Source organism: Dreissena polymorpha, chromosome 4, assembly GCF_020536995.1.
Source record: "Dreissena polymorpha isolate Duluth1 chromosome 4, UMN_Dpol_1.0, whole genome shotgun sequence".
NCBI lineage: Eukaryota > Metazoa > Mollusca > Bivalvia > Myida > Dreissenidae > Dreissena > Dreissena polymorpha.
In genome coordinates this window covers 114823890-114839816 of record NC_068358.1, presented here as the reverse complement: position 1 = coordinate 114839816, position 15927 = coordinate 114823890, and the positions used below count along the sequence as shown (strand labels likewise).

At 34.3% G+C, this 15927-nt stretch overlaps 2 protein-coding genes and 1 long non-coding RNA gene across 3 annotated transcripts in view; 2 read left to right on the top strand and 1 right to left on the bottom strand.

The window, feature by feature from the left end:
* The window catches only part of LOC127877107 (uncharacterized), a 35004-nt gene extending 20363 nt beyond the window's left edge, over nt 1-14641 (top strand). The window contains exons 15-19 of the mRNA XM_052422761.1: nt 281-554; nt 1235-4651; nt 12672-12876; nt 13955-14132; nt 14431-14641. Coding sequence (XP_052278721.1) covers nt 281-554; nt 1235-1320 — 360 coding nt within the window. The 3' untranslated portion in view covers nt 1321-4651; nt 12672-12876; nt 13955-14132; nt 14431-14641. The remainder of the gene's footprint in view (nt 1-280; nt 555-1234; nt 4652-12671; nt 12877-13954; nt 14133-14430) is intronic.
* On the bottom strand, nt 85-5679 carry LOC127877109 (uncharacterized). The gene is made up of 2 exons (XR_008048248.1): nt 5383-5679; nt 85-598 (listed from the first exon to the last, which is right to left on the bottom strand). It is a non-coding gene; the product is annotated as an uncharacterized LOC127877109 (long non-coding RNA).
* LOC127878722 (uncharacterized) lies at nt 11993-14550 on the top strand. The gene is made up of 4 exons (XM_052425254.1): nt 11993-12002; nt 12672-12876; nt 13955-14132; nt 14431-14550. The coding sequence occupies exons 1-4, from the start codon at nt 11993-11995 to the stop codon at nt 14548-14550; spliced, it is 513 nt and encodes a 170-aa protein (XP_052281214.1).
* Nucleotides 14642-15927: the final 1286 nt, after the last annotated feature.

Sequence of the window (15927 nt, the reverse complement as noted above, 5' to 3'; positions counted from 1 at the left end):
ATCGGTCATATTTCTTATGCGAACAACGTCATTCCATCCGCGCACTCCAGTCACAAGCAACATGTCCGCTAAAGAGACCACGAACTCCTTTTGTTTTTAATGCGAACATGTTAGTTCTTGACCAGATTTCGCGCATACTATACTAAAATTATGCATCGATATTAAAAGACCTTAGCACTGAAGTTAATTTTACATTTCGCGCAAAAATAATATGTATGCTAGTAACTTTTCGTTAGAAATGTCAGCATACACGAGTCTCAGAATCTTTGAATCTGCTCAGGGGAACTCTGCACTTGAAGATGCATCGGAAGCGACCGAGCGAAAGTTGCAGTTCCTTCAGTGCCGCCCGAGCTTCCAGGCGTACCGGGTGCTCCTCCACGAAGGCATCTACGACCCAGAGGAGGCGTTCGGTCACGTGATCATCTCCAAGAAGACAGACACCGGCATCGAGGAGGCCGCCCGCCTTCGCATCAAGCTGCAGCCGCCGCCACCACCGCCGCCGCCGACACCGCAGCCGCATGATCGATTGAATGAGCTCCTTCGTAAACAACCAGGTGAACGTTTATTGCCACTTAAGAGCAGTCTTCAAATTGCTGTTCTAAAGTAAAAACAAATCTTTTAAATAATATCATATAATATGCTTTATACCAAAATATATAACGAACATAGCGTTAAATGATTTTCAAGGGTTGCACGTGAAGCTGGTGTGTTTGTTCTACAGTTTTAAATCAGCGTCACGCCCAACATTCGGTTCGAAGACAGCAAACTAAAACAGAGGGGGTAATCACGTGATAGTCAAGATTGCGACGTCTACGCCGAGACAGTTATTTTTTGCCGTGTTATACCCTTTATTTTTAAACGACGCTCACTTTCCAGCCATATCAGTAAACAAGTGTTTATTTCGTTTTTAAATTAGCTTTTATCTCAACTTTACTCCCCGCAAATTTTCTTAGTGGAGCCCTAATTAGGTCATCCCGCTAAGAAATTTTGCACCGAGCAAAGTCGAGATATTGAGCGAATATTACTATGAAATAAACGCCAGGAACTTTTTTGCTTATATGGCTGGAAAGTGGGCGGAATTAAAAAAATAATACAAGTTATTAAAGGGAATAAAACGGAGAAAAATACCGTCCTCGGCATGAACATCGCTATCTTGACTATCACGTGATTACCCCCTCTGTAACACACTATGTTTTGCGTATTCTAGTGGATTATTTTGGAATTGCATTTTCAGACTACCGCCCAGCTGGCTCGGTCAGCAGGACCATTAAGAACTTCTTCTTTAAAGACAACACAGTCAAACCCAAACCGAAGAAATGATAGTTCACTGTCTACTTAACAGCTATTTGTACAGTGCTGACATACAGAGGCACACTTATTACTTCATACCAACACATTGAGGACAACTGAATTCTTTAGCAACTGGTTACAGGACGACGAATCGATGTCTGTTGGAGAACGGCTGTTAGGGTCACCTTTTTTAAGTACTTTGGTCGAAATTTGCTGCTCCTGGTTATTTCGTTGATAATTTTATTAGTTAGTATAAATCGACATAAAAAGATATAGACGCGGAAATATACTCGGCTTTGAAGTTGATAAATACGTTAAAGTGAATGCATGTATTCACAAGAATCATTATTATTTCACATTATTGACAAGGCATTTAGAATTATCCGGCACGTTTAGATTGATTTTGTACCATGTTCATAGTGCAGTTAATGTTTTTTCGTTATTTATGTATTCATTTTTTAGGAAGATAGCTCGGTTCAATCACAATGACATCTTCCACAATCGGCGCTTTTTACTCGTTTGATTTTCATTTCAACTTTAAACGAATAAAAAACAAGCGAACTGGTTTTGTCAAACGAATACAGTGGACATTGGTTTTAACGGACCTTTTTACGTTTTGGTAAATTGACAACATTGACAAAAATTGTTTCGGATTTGCAACTTCTCATTCAAGTTATTATATTTTCCAGGAAACAGAAACACTGAACATTTACCATGCTCTAAAATATCCATTATATGTATCTTTTGACGATTTACAACCCAGAAAATTATAAAGCGTTACAAACGCGAAACGATTGAATAATTTGGAGGGATCTGTATAATTTTGCTTTATGACATTGGCACTGTTTGCGTGATGATTAGTGAACATAACAATATAATTATATGTAGTTAGTAACCTGCATATAGGCTGCGATAGATTGGGACACGAAGAATATTAATCATTTTGCTAAAATGTCTCACGAAATGATTTGGAAATCTTTAATTTCATCGTATTAAAAATGATAATATAAATATAAACCTTCATGAAAAATATGTAGCCTTTGCAATGGCATTTAGAATTGAAAGCAGTAAAAAACTGCTTTTTTATATTGTTCAAGAGATAAGAAAAAGTTCATTTTATAATCAGTCAAATTGTTATGTTTGAGCTATCGTAATTTCACTCGTCAGACCGGAAGAGTTAATTATTAGGCTTGTCACTGACCCGCTGTTTTGTACTTTTGAATTAACCTCTACATTTTTGCAAAACCGTATTAGAAAAATGCCATTGAATCCACACTTCCTTAACAAGAAGATTTGGTTACGAAAAAAATTTGGGTAGGAAACAAATTGGGTACGAAAAAAAATTTGTTTACGAGCACAAATTTGGGTACGAAAAAAAAATTAAGTACGAAAAAAATTGGGCACGAAAAATGTAGGGTACGAAAAAAAATGGTGGTACGGGGAAGTAGTACCCGTGGGGAACTTGATCCTTTCAGCGAAACTGGGAGGCGGGTTACATTCTCGATCAAATATAACAAGAAATATCTTTAAAAAGGTATTCGACGTGTATTTTATGTAACACTTATCTTAAAAAACTGTCTGTTACAGTAAAACGTTTGTGGGTTAGCATATAAATTCAAAACTTGACATGCTCTTTAATTACACCATGCTCTTTAATTTCACATGTATATCATACCAAACTTTATATTTCGTTGTTTCCTTTCCTAAGTTAATGATGCTATGTATACGGACGTGATTTCACAATCCTATGTGCATGAACATATACTTTTTTTTATTGTTCTTTTTCTCTAATTCAATAAGCTTAGGCATGTTTGTTCGTTAAGTACGGCAATAATTTCATGATGATTCCCGATCGAAAGTGGGTATGAGCACATAGTCGTAAGAGCACTTGAATACGTGAGTTCGCCCATGAACACATGGTAAGGTTAACTAAATCTCCGCGATATGACCTTATATGTATTTAAAACAGCAAACAATATCCAACAAACGAATGAATTGTCAAACATAGTATGTGCACTGATGTAGCTCTGTAATTTATGTTTGAAAAGTTTATTAAATATTCAATATGTGAAAGCATGCAGAAGAGCGAGTATCGTAGATTTAATACGGCTATTATGCTGTTTATATACCATAGTCGCTACAACGTTTACAAATGGCAGGTTCGAAATCATTCGTTTTCTTTACACTCATGATCGCTTTGAAAGTTAATTATACACGTTTTGATTCGCAATTTATTTACTGAATCACGACAAATGTCAAAAACAATACAGAAAATGCATAGTTATTTCATTGATCTATAAACATATAATGGATTGAATATAACTGATTTAAAATTAACGTTTTCAAACTATTATTAAATCTTTTCCCAGAATATGCTGTCCTAGTTATAGCTGAGCTTCCTATACCTTTATCAATGATAATCAGCGAGGTATGCCGATTAGAAAAATCGAGCTATCTCAATCGGACTGGCTCGGTCTTTTACATAGGTTGCCATTGTGAAGAATTTTTTCATGATATGATAACTTAGACGATGCTTCGCAGCATCGTCAAAAATAGTGATACTTCCTGACACAATGGTGTTTATAAAGTGATCTTAGACAAGAAAGAAAAACGCACACTTTCAATCGAACATGTATGCATTGATTTATTGGTTTCTATGTTCTAAATTGTGTACAGTTTTTCTTATCGTTACATTTTTTATCCATAAATAAAGTGTTTACGCAACTTGACTTCCGCGTTCGTGTCTTTGCTTGCATTAGCAAACTTTGTTGTCTGCGACCAATGATTAAAGCGAGATATTGTACAATGTGTGTGCATATTTATAGCTTCTTATACACAACAAGCGTGTGTAGATGACTACTTTACAAACGCTGGACTTAGGATGAGGCTTGTTGATACATTAAGAGGGATTTGACCAACCTATAAGGCTTTTCAGACATATATATGCTAGTCTTGCATTACATGAATATTTACACTGCCATCGAATGGAAACATACATTTAGTTATGAACATAATCTGAATAACGCATCGGTTATTTTACAATTATCGTTTAAGCTTATGAGATACTAGTTTTAAACCACACAGAATCACAATATCCTAGAGTTCCTGTAATGAATACAATAGGTACACTGGACTTTATCGCCGACGCTTTCCATGTTTATCGTGACATGTCAATGCGCATGCCAATATGAATGTCAACTACTGCACCTCTGGTGAGTGCAAGTAGTCTGAAGTAGATAAGAATGGGTCGGAGATACTTCCTTACTTACATTAGCAACAGTCATGCGTAACATAGTAACGATCGCGTTTTTACTCTTTGCCATTCTTTTGTCGGTGGAATGTTTCCGATGGAGGGATTGCGGTGAGTGTTTAGATTATACATTACTTTTATGCTAGGGTGTATTCACATACACTAATGTTACGACGATTTCTAGTTCAACATCTATAAAACATATAAAGCATGTCTCAAGTATGTAAAAGGTAAAGGTCTTTTTATTATAGTGTCACCCTTATTGAAAGGGCCAGCAAATTTGACTTATGAGACACTTTTTGCGTGCATACCATGTATCTCCCAACTCATGTAAAACGTTGACGCACTTCGATTCCTCATTTCTTCATTTAAAAATTATCTTGAGCTAACATTTCTTCTTAACATGTCTAGCATAATGACTCCAACAATTTAGTTACGAAACTCTTGCTTATTACGGGCCGTTGTAAAAAAGGCTTTGATTTGTGAAAGTTTGTGCTACATCCACAATTAATTTCAATAACATACACGCCACAGGTTTGTTTTTAATATGAAACATGCGTTTTTAGAAACCTTAATTTTGCAAAAACACACACCAAATAAATGTTAAATTATAGAAAGGTACTATAACATAGGATATGATATTATAAATCATTATTAATGTATGAGAAAACAGCATATTGTTGCGTGTTTGAGATTTCTACAACATTAAATGATAACAAAAATAAAGACCTTGTCCCACATTTTCTTGTAACAATTTGAATTAGTATGACTATATGAAAGCACCCAACTATTTCTCCTTCCAATATTAAATGACCACGCGTTAACGAAGAGAATACACGTACCTTGTCAGTTTATGTATATAGAACAGCTTGGGCGGTGTTCAACGTTGCACAGATTATTTAAATGTCATTTTTATCGTACTTATACAAAACTTCTTTCTATAAAACCTTACAATTCAATATAAGGGCTAAACAAGACCTTAAACAATTGCTTTTCGTGATTTTAAACACAACCAATCTTAAACACAAACAGAGCACTATCATGAGGATTGAACCACTATTTTTTTTTAAACATTTTTTTTTATAAATTTTGCAAACATGTGTCAATTACATGAAAATGGCTTTCAGCTAAAACTTGACCAAACCTTTAAAGTTTCAGTAAACAAATAACATTATTGAACTTGTTTCAGAGCATTTCTCTGCGCATGATCATCAGTACGTTTGTTAATCAAAATAATCAGCTGTTCTAACCAGGGGCGTAGCTGCTATTAGGCACAGCAGAACCGGGCATACAATTTTTTTGGAAACATGAAAAAAAGCTTCAACTTCGAAAAACGCATTAAAATGTTGACCCTGAGGGAGTGAGGTGTTAGAAATCTGCATTTCATATTGATATAATCCTCAGACAATGGTTTCTGGTCGTGTTCAAAGGACATATCTTCCAATTATCAACTCTACTTCTTTCTATGTGCATAGATTCTAGATCGCGTCTTTTCACGTGACTTGCTGTTATAAGTATACATAGATCTACATAGATCTATGTAGATCTAATTTTCTCCTTTTCAACATTACAGTAAGTTGTAATCGATTATCGTTGGATTTTTAAGAATCATTCCGAATTATGTTTATGACCGCGGGAATTTAAAATGGAGCACTTGCCCCCGTATCCCGATCCATTGACTGAATTCTGGTCGGTTAGGTCCCTTGATGCCGAACAAAAACTTGCCGTTATAGACATGGAGACAGCATTATTGGAAAGAATTCCCATGGTTTGACTTGTGAATAAGTAGAGTGTTACACTTTTAAATGTTCCTCTATTCCATAATGTTTTAAAATTTAGTTCTCTGGTATAAAAATAATACAGTAAAATTTAGTTCTCTGACATTGAGATAAAAAAGTAAAATATCAAAGAAAAACATGCCAACGTCTGATATTTTCTTATCTTATTATTTATCTAGATATGGTTTTAATCTCACCACAGGCGTTATAGGATTTACAAATGTTCAGGAGGAGGACCCCCGGACCCACCGTTTTTATGTTTCATATCCGGGCCCACAGCTAAAACAAATGCTAATTAAGCCCCTGCTATCTTAATAAAACCTACATTTTAACTCCGCGATTATGACTGATAACTATAAACTGCGGTTATGAATATTGCATTTCTTGACTAATTATTTTAAATATATTTTGCATTCATACCACTAGGTTCTCCTTAATATATGTTTTACTTCGTGTTCGTTGAAGGTCTATCTAAATAGGCTTGCAAATATCCGAACAAAGATTTGTAGGAAATTAGGTTGAAATGTACTAAATCCGAGAAATTGTGAGGACGTTTTTTATATAAATCTTATTGTCATATAACCATGTTACGAATTTAAAATGCATTCGAAGTTGTCAATATAATAGGTGATACTTACATTTGATCTTAAATCCCTATATACAGAAGAATTACTTCTATTATCATCACGGCAGCCATTTATAAAATAGTAACGTGATGCAAAGAATTAATGTCATTGAACAGGTCAGACATAGCTTGATTTTATCATTATGTGTTTCACAAGCCATGTGACACAAATCTTTCTTTCGATTGGTATTCTCGTTATTTAATATAAAGGTCCCCGATACATCGATACACAGTTATATTTGATGCTTATCAATCGCTGAAACTATTCAGTTGGCTCAAGTATTGAACTTGTGATCAGTAAACTTCGAAATTAGGGCTTCTATTAAGAAACCAAATGGTCTTGTAGAAACCGAAACTTGTTTACAATCCACACTTGCATTAAAGGGACCCTTTCACTGCTCTTTGCATGTATTGAAGTTTTTAATTAAATGCTTTATATTGATAAACATTGGATTTAAAAAGCACCAGTAGAAAACAAGAAAAAATAAAGATAGAAAAAAGTAACCCTAAACCGAGCTCGAATCACTGACCCCTGGAGTAAAAGTCTAACGCTTAGACCAATCGGCCATCCGTGCTAATACAATGTGTGATGTATATTATGGCTTATATAAGTAATCGTAGTGAAACATAATTTTAACGACAACAACAGAAATCTTCAAATTATTCAATCATTTCGCGTTGCAACGCTTTACAAGATAAGTATTGATGCAAAGCATGAAAGGGCGTCGGAAATTTCAGTGTAAAAGGCACTCAATGAAGTTACATGGAACGATTTTTTTCTACTGTAAATATTAATATATTTGCCGAATATTATAAGCAAAATAGAAAAAGATACTGGTATAACCATTATCTATAATTTTGTGTTATAACTCCCAAATAACCATTATCTATGATGTTGTGTTATAACCCCCAAATAACCATTATGTATGATATTGTGTTGTAACCCCCAGATATTTCATAGTTCATTTTATTTACATTGGTTTCCTTTTTTTTACTGGCATCCGTGTGAAGTTTTCATTAATGGAACAGAACTGTGTAGGTTTTTAAAAAATCTGCTTCATCTTGTAAGCGTAATTTCATATTTTTCTCAACCTCAAGGGGAGATGTTTCTGAACTTATTCTTACGTTGCTCATTTACGATAGGGGTTGAGTACTCATTGATATGAAAACATTGTAAAAGTTTTAATGTGTTAACGACCCCCCCCCACCCTCTCACACATATATTTCATGGGCATAATAAAAACAAAAAATGGTTACACTAAAGCAGCATATTTATTTAAACTAAAATGTATACATCAAAACAAAAAGTTAACACAGAACACAAATAAAATGATTTGATTCTACTGGGGCTCGAACCTTGCGCCTCTCACATGTGAAGCGAGCGTGTAACCAATACACTACGAAACCGCTTAAAAATCACCTTCTGACTAAGATATTAATAAGCTATTAATAGTCGGTTTAAATGTAAACCCGGAAGTTTAAACGCTGGATAGTGAGCGGGGTTAAAGGTCCATACCAAAGGGTCCATACCACTGGCAAGATACGGGTCAGGCCTCCGGCCTTCTATATGTGGATCTTAAAAGAACAACCTGTAGGAGGACTTGATAGTAATGAGACTGGGGTGCTGTGATGGTGCTCCTCATTGATAAGCGGCTGCTTCCTTTATCAAGACTCATTTTTACAATTAATAATGCGTGTCGCGCTTCGCGCTCTTTAGCAGCATTATTTATAACTAGGTGGTTGCTAGGATAGTGGAACAAAGAAGTTTTGTTTTTATACAAAACCAGATATTCTGACAACAAAAATATATACATTGATCCGTAAAATAACTTATCCTTCCATAAGCGAAAAAAAAGTATTACATACTAGTCGCCGCATTTCAGTGCGACGAAAATAATTGTCAGGCTTTTCAATCGTCACAGGATGCATATGATGGATATTTTAAAGCATGGTAAATGTTCAGTATTGCTGTTTCCCCATAAATATCATAACTACAATGAAAATTTGCGAATTTGAAACTTTTTTTAAATTTTTTGTCAATTTACCAAGACGTGAAAAGCTTTAAAAGTAAAAATACATTTTTAATAGCGCAATTTTAGTACACTCACCATATGGCTTTTAAATATTGATTCATAATTCATGTTCAATAAAATTTGAATAATACACTTGTACAGTTTATTTTAGTCTTATCAATATGCAATATTTACATAAATGTCTTGCCACTCTAATTAAGTTGTTAGACGTAATGATACCGTTGTATACATCTTTTGTTTGTAGATTAGATTTAAATCTAACTACTCACTGCCTTGTTTTGATGGAGTGGACTAACCTTTTAGTTTACATATTATGGAATAATACACAGAAAATATATGCATGGGCTTATAATAAGAAATATTTGTATTCTAACACCGCATGAATACAGATAACAAGCAATAACAGTGTCGCTTTACCTTTGTGACTATACAAAAATAATTAATGCTCGATTGTAATGCCTATATATTGCAAACTCTGCATACCATTCTCTGATAAGAAACTCAAAATCTACTCTTATTCCTTATTCTAACCAATATACACAAGTTTGTCTAACATAGTTCACCACATGTAATGTAACAGCCCTGTAGAGATAAATAAAGCAATTAAGTATTTGTTCATATAACATATTGTTTATTCATATAACATAAATATTATGTTATATACTATAACAATATGATAGGAATTTAGTTACAGATAATATTAATAATGTGATAGGAATGTATAAGTAGATATAATTATCATAATTGTATGTCAGAAATTATCAAGAGATGTTTTAATATTATGACAAAATCATGTATGCATTTCATAAATTAAATGGGTGTCTTAATAATGTAAGAAAATGTGAAAAGTTTATTTACATTAATATTTATAAATAAAATAACCGTCGTTATTAATGATACATCTTATATCGTAAAAATTAAGGGTTCTATAACAAAAATATTTCAATGTAAGAAACAATTATAACATAAATTAAGTTTGGAAATTTAAAAATAAATCTTTGTGATATATTGGCCATGATTATAGGATTTGAAAATTATTATTATTTGTTAAATTATAAATAATATAAGAATATACATAAAATAGAACTTTATTTAAGATATCTCGCAAGTAAAAACCTGAATCTGTTACTCAGCGACGTGTATATAACAAGGTATCCCAGTTAATAAAATGGTCAAAAGTACGGACACGGGAATTATAATCTTATTAAATTATTTCGTACATCCATTGAACTATGCCGATGAAGAAGATTACAATAATACCTTATTATCACCAGACATACAAAGTACTGCAGCGGGAATCATAATCTTATTAAATTATCTCTCACATCCATTGAACTATACGATGAAGACGATTACAATTATACCTTATTAGCATACGTGCTCGATGTCAATGACAATGTGTTTTTTTAAATTAATTAATTTATTTAATTTTTAGTTACCCGTTGTTTGTTATAATGCATACACATACTAAATTAATAAAAAATCTTCCGACAAAACGTCTTCTTAAAAAAGATAGTTCGACTATGTATGTATAGATATTGACAAGGTATATCACAATCTCTTGCACGACGGTCACATTACATTCACCTCTGTGTTGGGCTCAGAACGGACTATTGTTATGAAAGCGTCTCATTCATGTCATGATCATTCCAAGCGTTCATCAGTGAGGTTACAGTATACTAAACAATCTCTTGCACGACGGTTACATTGCATTAACTGAATTAAAGAAAACCATCTCATACCATATCTTATATCAGTCTTAATTAATTATTATAAAATTGATATGTTTTTTATGTTAAGAAGCCGACATACCTAAATACGTCGAAGCAATGCCTAACGTCACTCAATAAAAAATATGTACAATTGTTTACATTTGTGAAGTGCGTGGAATGATTACATCTGTGTAAATGGGCAATAAAATAGTTCCAAAGAGTTGCATTAAAACTCACAAGTTTTTGCACGATTTATCGTACATTTAAAAGTCATATATCTTAATTAAATGCATGCGATCTTAAATATCCACTCAAATATACAGTGTATGCGTTTGTTCGGTTTTAGCTATTTGGTAGACAAAATGGCGTGCTGAGCCTTATGCAGAGTTTTATGTGAGAGCAAGGAACGACAACTCTGCGTGGAGATTGGGTATATCACTCGCCATTTTCTAAAGCAATGGAAGTGCGACATTATGCATAATTAAATCGCTGTCACCCCGCTCGCTTATTGAAATGCGCGCGCAGGCCGGGAACCTCGCTCTTTATACACAATAACAGCCACTAAACACTATGGGCGCCAGATTTGATTTTTGACGTGCTGATTTTTTTTCAGGAAATCACCATGGCAGACGAAATCAAGTTAAACATTTGGTAAGGAATAATTCATGTGTATGCAGTTTACAATATTTTTTGTTGATTGCCCCATTAATTGAGTGAAACAATAGTTACAAGGATTTATCACATCGTCTGTGGATGTTTCTGTTGAAACTGAAAGTAGATAGAGAAAGAGCGAGGTCTGCGCGCGCATTTCAAATAGCGAGCGGAGTGACAGCGATTTAAATATGCATAATGACGCACTTCCGTTGCTTTAGAAAATGGCGAGTGATTTACCTTGTCAATATCTATGTACATAGTCGAACTATCTTTTTTTAAGAAGACGTTTTGTCGGAAGATTATTTTAATTTAGTATGTGTATGCATTATAATAAACAACGGGTAACTAAAAAATAAATAAAAAAAACAAACAACATTGTCATTGACATCGAGCGCCTATGCTTATTATCACCACAAGTAGTCAAATCAGATGTCTGAAAGGATTATTCGATAATTGGGTAAACACATGAATAATTTGGTTACTCAATTCCCGGGGAATGCCATTTTGGAACAGTACTTTAGCGGTCAGCCAATCGGCAAGTAACAAGTATTAAGGGAACTATTTGACCAAGCCAATTAGAAATCAACGAGTAGTCAGTGAAACGCTTTGACCAATCAAATATGTTATAAGGAATAGTATTATTTTAGGTAATGTCGAGATGTTTGGTGTAGAAATTACACTCTGCGCTTAGATTTTGAGGTGAACGGATCGAGAAAGATCCAATCATGTAGTTGTCAGACTGTACTTATATATTTGAACATATTAATTATATTAGATATTAAATTGGACTGGAATTCACATAAGGCGTGGTTGTTGAGTATTTCATTCCACGTTGTTATATGGATAAATTGACATTAATAGAAAGGTACCGACTTGCCCTATTCGCAATGTAGCAAAATGTAGTTAATGCGAATCACGTCATTATGGCAATATGCACATGACGTGTAATCGAACGATTAGTTACACACTGTTAAATGAAGAGAAATAAACTATGTTTGTTACTGTGTGTTCTCCACGAACAATAAGCGATTATGTGACACACATTCTTTATTATTTGGCCAAAACGCACAGCTAAACATTGTATTCAAGTGGATTTTTATGATTGTAGATTAGAATGATCCACTTTTAACTTTGCAAAGAACGTACGAGATATGAATCTCGGCCATGACGGGATTATTTTGCAATAAAATGTTTCATTCCGCACAAACAAACCATTTACAAAAGGTAGTCACAAAAAGCCTTTTTATTGTCCTTGTAAAACAAATGCATGAATGGTTAAAATGAAATTTTATTTGTCAACCTTATGGCGTTGATTATGATTTATTACAGCTCAAAACAAAACCACAGCGGCCTTCACCTTCGATAACTTCAACATCTGGCCGATGCCCATCTTGGTTCCCGGCACGGTCCATTTATCTGCGGATCTGACCGTGAACCGGCCGGTACACAGCCTCTATATGGACGAAGATGTGGACGAAGCCATCGAGAGTTTCTTCTTTAAGCTGCCTTGTATGGGCCAGGGGATCGGTTCCTGGTAAACCATCCCTTAAATCACGTTATAGCGTTGAGGTGTAGAGATTTACATGAGGTTTTAATAGTGGCCAATACAATATATGAAAACTCAATAATTGGCAGATACTTTAAGATAAATGTCGAATTGTCAATGCAAAACACGTGTTTGTTTTCCATAGATTCATTATTTTTTTTAAATACAAATGCGTTCATACATATCGGCAACTAGCTCTTATTAGACAAGCAAGAGATATTAGTGTATTACCAATTTAGAAATCAATTTTGCAGATATTCAATGCAGTTAAATAATACTCTATTATAATGAATTGAATTCAGTTATCTGCTTCAAGCTACTGTATATTCCTGATAAACTTAAACGAAGTAATGTAAATTTACACCTTTTACTACAGTGTAACAAATGTATGAAAAATTAATGTATTTAAGGATTCGTTAGATACAGAGTACTTTAAAGAAATATAAAACTGTAACTTAAATGTATTTGAAAAAAATGAACGAGCTTTCCAAAGGAACAGCAGTAGATTAATGTTCGAAATCGTATGACACCGTCACATAACGCCACCATTTTGAAATTAGTATAAATGCAAAACAACATAATCTATGATGACTTATCTATGATGACTCATTAATTGTTCATTTTATTATTTATGTTTAGAACGTACAACACGTAACAACATATGTCAGTCAATCCTTTAGCTTGTCACATGATTTTTGACAGACAGATACTTAGCTCTTTTCTTTTTAAAAATACAAGGAAATAATTTATAACAGTTAATTTCCAGTCCAGAGTAATAAAATGTTGTTTAATTAATAAAGAACAAATTACGAGGAATCGGTGTCGAACGGCGCCTTAGATTTTAATACATATGAAAGGGCGTTGTTTCTTGATCGATATAAATGGAACTGCGAATATTATTTCGCTTCAATTATGACCTTGCAAATTGGATAATCTTATTATATTGCTTCGCGAGGGATGAGGACTTCTCACTACATTGATTTCATAGGCAGTTTAGAGATGTCAATTTGTGTTCTTCTTCAACCGAAACATTAGTGAATTTAATTTATAATGTTGTATGTTGCAGTTCGGACATCGACTGCTGCGAGTACAGGACGATCGAGATGCCGGAAATCTGGGAGCGGTTCATGTTCTATCTCCTAGGCAACGAGAGCTACTGTCCCATCCCCTCCAAGTCCGTGGTGATCCAGGACGAGCTCATCTCAATACCCTCTGTGCCTGGGCCCCTCGTCCTTCTGGGAAACGTGCGTGTTGTTTTTGTACCAATATTGTTTCTTTTTTATTTTATTAGTTGACCAAATAATTATATCACACGACCATTTATTTAGCATTACAATTAAACGTGCCAAAGCGCTAAATGTACTTCTCGCTTATTTAAATACACATTCGTAATAGGACCCTTTTGGTATTGTTACTGATAATTAAGCATACACATACAATTACATTGTTATTCAATGCAATGCCGAAAAACAATAAAAAGTCTGACAAAAGCTTGTTCGATGCGTTTGGGACTTGAAAGGTACGTATGCTCGTTTTTTACAGAAGATGTACACGATCAAACTGTTCTTCAAGGAATCACGTGACGCGAAAGATCACTTTGGTTGCATCGAGTTCGACCTGGAATATGATCTTGATCTTCGTTCATCAAGGCCTGTTGGGTGAAAATTATGCTGGGAGTATTCATGCATTCGTATTCAGCTTAATAGTTTGTGTGTCATTGTATTTATTTCGATATAAAGGAATCTAATTTAAACCGCGTTTTTTGGTTGTTGTATCGTTGATGTGGCCTCAAATGTCAATCGTTTTACATGTTGTATATTGCACCATTATCATTTTTTTCTTTTTATGTCCTTAATTTGTGCATTCAATATCACTTTAACGGCCACTTAATTCTGTATATATTCTAGATAACTTCTGTCTTCAGCATTTTCTGTTCATTATGTGTTCTACGGAGATTGTTGATAAAAAAAAGATTCCAACACATTTCTTTCTGAGCTTCGTTGAAAGTCTATTTTCTAACAACACTTGAAGATGTCCTGAACATGAGAATGCCATCTTAAATATGTGTTTTATTTTAAGTTCACATATATTTATTAAATTGTGAAAGTATTGCCTCTTTATGGTAATGTATGAAAAAACAGTTGTTGGTTGGTGTTATGAGTGTTTATCTGACAACTCGGATTTAACCGCTTGTGGATTTAGTTCATAGCATATTTTTTGCAAATTGTGTTTAATTACCGATTAACAATTGTAAATCGAATCAAATTTCTCAAAGGATACCCATGATGAATAGGTTCGGTAACCTCGCACTTCGGTTAAATGGGTTACAACAAACTTAAACGTAGGCTATATGTGGAAATTAGCCCGCTTCGTCAAGAAATACGTTCATCAATAAATTTCTGATATAATATTTTCTAATTTAAACAGTGTTAACATTTTAAATGATTTTCATTCAAGGTTCGTATTTACTTGCTAAGGATTTTTTGTTATTGTTTGAAACAATTAAATGATTTAGCGTATGGAAAGGCTTCTGGGAGGAACTTGACTGAATGAAGACTCATTTATACAATCGGAACAGTTGCGCAGTTATATCGACAAGAAGGAAATAGAACGCCTTGAATGTTTTATTCATCAAGAGGGAAATGTTTTGCAGTTATCCTTCATAGACGCTACTTACAATCCATGTGGCCGAATAATATTTTACTAATGAACTTGATTAATTGAGCCGTGTTCTGAGAAAACTGGGCATAATTCATGTGCGTAAAGTGTCATCCCAGATTACCCTGTGCTGTCCGCAGAGGCTAATCAGGGACGACACTTTCCGCCTAAACTTGATTTTCGGTAAGGAGGGACTTCCTTGACACTGAAAATACCATAAAAGCGGAAAGTGTCGTCCCTGATTAGCCTTTGCGGACTGCACAGGCTAATTTGGGACGACACTTTAAGCACATGCATTAAGCCCAATTTTCTCACAACAAGACACAATTATTGGAACACAAAACGCACGAACAACAACAAAGGACCATCACGATCGTTCTT

Bases quoted from the DNA above. Each gene is read 5' to 3' on its own strand.
- LOC127878722 (XM_052425254.1), top strand. The intron at 12,877-13,954 runs GTAAACCATCCC...TGTATGTTGCAG, and splicing joins GGCCAGGGGATCGGTTCCTG to TTCGGACATCGACTGCTGCG. The intron at 14,133-14,430 runs GTGCGTGTTGTT...CGTTTTTTACAG, and splicing joins CCCTCGTCCTTCTGGGAAAC to AAGATGTACACGATCAAACT.